Source organism: Monomorium pharaonis, chromosome 6, assembly GCF_013373865.1.
Source record: "Monomorium pharaonis isolate MP-MQ-018 chromosome 6, ASM1337386v2, whole genome shotgun sequence".
Taxonomy (NCBI): Eukaryota; Metazoa; Arthropoda; class Insecta; order Hymenoptera; family Formicidae; genus Monomorium; species Monomorium pharaonis.
The window spans coordinates 23,625,345-23,631,344 of NC_050472.1; the positions used below are offsets into that span (position 1 = coordinate 23,625,345).

General features: G+C 26.8%; 1 protein-coding gene across 1 annotated transcript; it reads left to right on the top strand.

Moving 5' to 3' along the window:
* Positions 1 to 813: 813 nt before the first annotated feature.
* On the top strand, positions 814 to 4,001 carry LOC105830084. Its single transcript, XM_012669235.3, has 5 exons — positions 814 to 1,239; positions 1,592 to 1,678; positions 2,480 to 2,746; positions 2,987 to 3,142; positions 3,825 to 4,001. Exons 1-5 carry the CDS (start codon positions 1,167 to 1,169, stop codon positions 3,971 to 3,973), a joined length of 732 nt encoding a protein of 243 aa, XP_012524689.1. The 5' UTR covers positions 814 to 1,166; the 3' UTR covers positions 3,974 to 4,001.
* Positions 4,002 to 6,000: the final 1,999 nt, after the last annotated feature.

Genomic DNA, 6,000 nt, shown 5'->3' on the forward strand with positions numbered 1-6,000 from the left:
CAGTGAGTTTGTATTAATGAGCGTTGTAACATGATCATATCTGTAGTTATTACTGTGTGTATACATTTTTGGTGTGTGTGTGTGTGTGTGTGTGTAAATTACAGCTTTTAATTGATCAAGTCACCATTTTTCACCCAAGCAGATTGAAATGAGTGCAAAGACCATAGACATAGAACATGGATTGCGCAACGCGAATCGAAAGCGAGTCCAACTGTGGAAGAAAGATGACACAACTGTCGGTCAATATCTATCTTTTCCTAGTAGAAAGAAAAGAAGATAGAGCTGTATAGCGGCCACTTGCTCTCACTCTTTTTTCTGAACTCAATTTCTCATATGAATAAAATAAGCATGGCACAATCCATGCTTTAAGTCGATGGCAAAGACCTTACTTAGCGCCATCTCGTTCATCGACGGACCTTGGCCAAGAGACAATAGCGGAAAGACGATCGCCGCACAATGGGCACAAAGTCGCTTTTTATAGCCAATCGACTGAATTTTCAACCAATTGCAATAAATTTTTTTTTAAATACGGATAATTTATTACTATAATAAAGATCTGCACATTTTTTGATATATTTTGATAGTTTGATAATAGATGATAGTTTTAATAAGGATATCTTTCAAATATCGTTCTCAGCATTACCTGGAACTAAAGATATAGACATAGCAAACTATATATTTAAAACTATATACTTTTGCTAGTAAACTTATTAAAACTATGTACTTTTTTATTATTTTATTATTATAATTCTTGCTATTAATAATTAAAACAACTATGTACCAAGTTTTACGAAATTTGTCCTTACATTTCTAATTCATAGCTGCCATATTGAAACCATTTTTAATTTACGATTACCTATTTACGGTAGCTGTTTTTGGAGGACGATTTTTGTCTTCGACCTTCATCCTTTTTTGTTGTTAAATGGCTCAGAGAATGCCACACCCCGAGCCGATGTGTAACAATGTTTGAGTCCGTAGACTTGAGTCACGTGTTACGCATATGTTTGCGCATGTATGAATGTGTCTATGCATGTATACGCGAGTCGTGCGCAATTTCGCTTTCGTACAAATATGTTGCTTGCCTTGACACCTTGAGAGCTAAAATTATATAAAGCTCCCCATTCGTAATCCCGTTGAATTATTCGTCAAGATACTAAACGATCAACATGTTATTCTACGCACTCGGTGCATTCAGCGTTGTAATATTTGGATTAGCCTCAGCCCAAAAACATACCCTTCGTAAGACTTCTTTAATAATTCTTTATGCGTGATAATAACACTTTCAAAAATTAGGTACAACTAATTTTTGTTAATTTTTATAAGTAATAGTTTCTAAAGTGCTTGCAAGTTGCATGAATTATGAATCATGAATAAATATTAACATTTTTTACTACATTAAAAAGAGTAAAAAATCATTTTTTCATGTTCAATACAAACATAATTTATATTAAATTTATATTGAATTTTATATTTGATAATTTGTACTTGTAGAAAATAATTTTTCTAATTATATTTTGATATTTTTCCATTAAATTATTTATGCATTTTTATACTTTTAACACTAATTAATTTAATTCTATGTTTACTTTAGCTATTACTACCTGTAGACGAGATTCAGCTAATTATTCTACATGTTTGAAACGTTCTTTAGACGAAGCATGGCCACGATTTGTCGCAGGTATTCTCATTAAAAATTTATAAGCTTTTTATTATTTTAATTTAAGCAAAGTGTCTAATAATTATTGACACAACGCTTGGATAAATGAAATAAAGTAGACAAGGAAGTTCTGTACTATTTTTGTAATTTTGGTATTTAATGAGAAATTAATTCATGAAGCCATTCAATATGCGTTTTCATAGCGATAAAAATAGCCCAGCGTTTATGGTTTTTTGGCACGTGGCGAAAGTGGAAAGAGCGCAAATGATGGCTGCCTTTCGAAAATCACTGCCAAATAGTAATAATAATTTATGTTACACAAACTATAGATTTTCAGTATTGACAGTGACTTTCGGAATAGCCACAGTTTCATGGTGTTTCACTCGCGCATAGCTACTGCTGTTGCTCCTTTCACTAACTCGCCGCGCGCTAAGAAATAGTAAATAATGAGCTCTTATTATCAAATCGCGTAAATGCACGCTAATTCGCAAATTTTTATAAAATAATATATCATTAACTATTGTGAAAGTCGTAAAATCGTACAAAACTTTTCTATTTAGTTTTACTCTAACCTGTATCAACCTCTTAATTGTATCAATAATTATCAGACACCCTGTGATCTTTTAAATAAAATGTATATGCTATATTCACAATATTATATTACTGTGTGATATCAGCAATAAAATATTAATCAGTTAACAATAAATTAACTTCCATAAATATATAAATTATTCAATTTTTATTTAACAAAAAAGGTTAAAGTTTCCTTAATCAAATCACTTAAAAATGTAAATAATAATATTGCCTTATTCATCTTCGTAGGAATCCCAGAATTTGATTTTCCATCTTTGGATCCTTTAGTTTATAAATACGGTAAAATTATAATTAACTCAGGCGAGATACATGGAGAAGTTATTTTGTCGAATATCAGTGCTGTCGGTATGTCGGAGACTCGTTTCAGTGATATCAGAACACACTTTCTTGATGATGTTTTTCGTTTAGAAATTGACACATTTATACCAAAACTATTCATAGAAGGTGTTGTAAAAATGGATGGTGGTCTAAGTACTTTCAGAATTAATGGTCAAGGTACGATATTTATATGGACTGCGTGAGCAAAAATACAAAAATATTATTTATTTTGTTAGCCATATCTCCCATATACTTGCTACTAGATGCTCAAAGATTAGTTATAAACTTAATAATCATTGTTCTATAATTTAGTCATTAAAAAAAGTATTATTCAGATAGTTATTTTATTTTAATATTTATTTTATTTGAAAAAATATTTATATTCTATATTTATATTATTATATTATAATTTAACAGGACCATTTAACTTAACTACTCATGATGTCAGATCAACGTGGGATTTAATAGGACATGTAGTAAATGATACATGGATTGTAGAACATTTTCATCAACTGCCATCAATTGAAAAGTTTAAAGCACATTTTGATTTGTTTCAAGACAACAAAGGATTTAGTAAGTATTAAATTAATATAAATGTAATTTAAATATAAATTAATTTAATTATAAAATCATTCTTTTATTATTTTATATAGTATAAATGTCAAATTATTCGAGTAAAATACATAATTTATGATGCAAATACATATGTTTATTTATAAGTAATTATTTATACACATGTACTTTGTTTACAATTTAATAAAAGTTCAAAAAAAAATTCTTAAAAACTAATAAATCTATAATTTTTTAAATGTGTATACAATTAAAAATGATTAAACATAAAATAGTTTTACTTAATTAATAATTTTATTTATATACGCGCGCGCGCGCGTGTGTGTGTGTGTGTGTAATTGAAAAATATAATGTTAAAATCTTATTTTTTCAAAAAAATTAAACAAAAATATATTACAAATTATATATATTAACGTAATAAAGTCACAAGTAAAAAAATCAAGTTATTAATTTTAAAAAAATTATAGAAGTAAAAGTATTTATTATTTTATATATACGTTAAAATAAAATTTTATTTTATCTTATTTTATAATTTAATATATTTATTTATTTTGCGACTTTTTAAACAAAATATCATAAACGAAAATAATTACTTGCGTAAATATATATGATTACATTTATTAATTACATTTATATTGGAATTTGATATTAATTTACTTTGTTAGATATTAATTTTTATTTTTAGATGATTTTGTTGTAACTTTTGTAAACGAATTCTGGCCGCCATTATATCGAGTAATGTTACCAGCAGCATCCAATATATGGGATCCATGGTTGACTAATTACAGTAATTACTTTTTTTCAAAAGTTTCTTTCTCAAAAATATTTCCTTGAAATTTATACATTGTACATTAAAAAATTGTACATTAAGAAATATCAACAAATATAATTAACAAAAATTATTTTAAGTTCTCTATGTTATATTGTATTAAGTTCTCTACGTCTATAAATATTATTATTATTATTTATTGTTAGAATATTGAATTTTAATTTCTAGAAAAAATGTATTCAATGTCGTAATAGTCATATATATATATATATATATATATATATATATATATATATAAAAAGTCGTTCCTTTTTTTTCAATTAATTATAAATAGAGGTATTACGAAAATTTATATTGATAGTTTACTTTACGCTTAGACCCTTGCATAAATACGAACACAAAAGACGTGTAACTTTCAACTACATCAGAGAATCAAAACCTTTATTGGATATAAATGTATATACGTTGGTATTTATGCCATGTATTCCAGAGAAGATTTAGAAAAATAAAATATATGTGTATATATGTACGTGAAAAGAGTAGAATACGACAAATCTAAGAGAGAAAGAGAGAAGTGCGAAATTTGTTGCGGATGACAGAAAGAGAAAGTTAAAATACGCGCCAAAAGCACGAGAAATTGTTAAACTTTCGCATCAGAGAATTCTTTCCGAGCCTCTCAGAATATCGTAATAAAGTTATCAACTTTTAGGAAGAGTTTATGCTACTCCTTTGTTATAACTGCTTACTAACTCTAAGTTCTTCGTAGCGCATAACGATCGAATTAAATTTCGCTTTTTTGGGCTAATGAGTTTATGATCCAATAAGCAAACCTCGGTTATCTTTTTTAATGCTAATGACTAGCCGATTTAATCAATAAATTTATTAATATCGCAAAAGATAATCAATTCGCAAAATATTGCAAAATTGAAAAAAATTAAATTATACATATACGATTTATTTAGATATTTAGAACATTCAATAATTTTATGTCTATTATTTAAATCTATGTAATAACACTTATTGTTAAATTATTTCTCAAACAAATAAATAATTAATAAATAATCTACATAATTAAATTAACAGAGATTTTTATTATCGACTAGAATGACTTAAAATCAGTTATATGAATATTGTATATGTATCTGTATATATTTATATTTATATATTTATATTGTAATATTATATACGTATAATTTCCCATTTATAAAAAACGATTATCGAATTAAAGCGAGATTCGATTCCGTGGTAAATATCAAAATTTTTCGGTTAATAAAGATATTTTATGTATAGTCGCTAAGATAGATGTCTGATTTGCGTGTAGATAGTAATTACCTCTTCGAACGCGATTTAGATACATGATAGTTATTCAATTTTATACTATACTCAAAATAACTTGATTAGGCTCCCGAAAAATGTACCCTACGATATTATTGTTCATATTTTATAAAATTATCATATCAGCATAGTTACACGTGTATGTGTGTATATGTGTGTACGTACATAGAATCATACTAATAAAATAATTACATATATATACATATACATACATATATATAACATTTAAAACAAAATAATTATCATATACTGTCAAATCTAATATATGTATAATGATGCAATTTGAGGGGAAATTTCATATAAATGTATAAATATAAAACACAAAGTTATCAAGTCTTTTTAAAATCTACTTACGCATACACACGCATGTTCATCGAAAGTTATAAATTTCTGGTTGGAAGTTTGCACGTTATCATAAATTTTTATGTGCAATCTTACGGCTTCAAACTTTATAGATTTGAAATGCTTGAAGAAACCACCAGTTTTAGTAGAAATCATATAACGATGTCTTATAAATTAGCGGAACAAAGTGAACAGAATTGATTCTAACTAATATTTTTATTTGTTGCTAAAAAGTTGCCAAAGAAAGAAATTTGTTGCTCTATCTTTTTTTTTTTAATGGATGTTACGCTAAAGAAAGATTAAGTTAGCGTGACAATACACTTATAAAAATAAAATTACACACAACAACAATGTAAGAATTTGTTGCTAATTTGTTGCTCACAAAATATCCGAGTTTCGAATTTGTTGCTTGCAA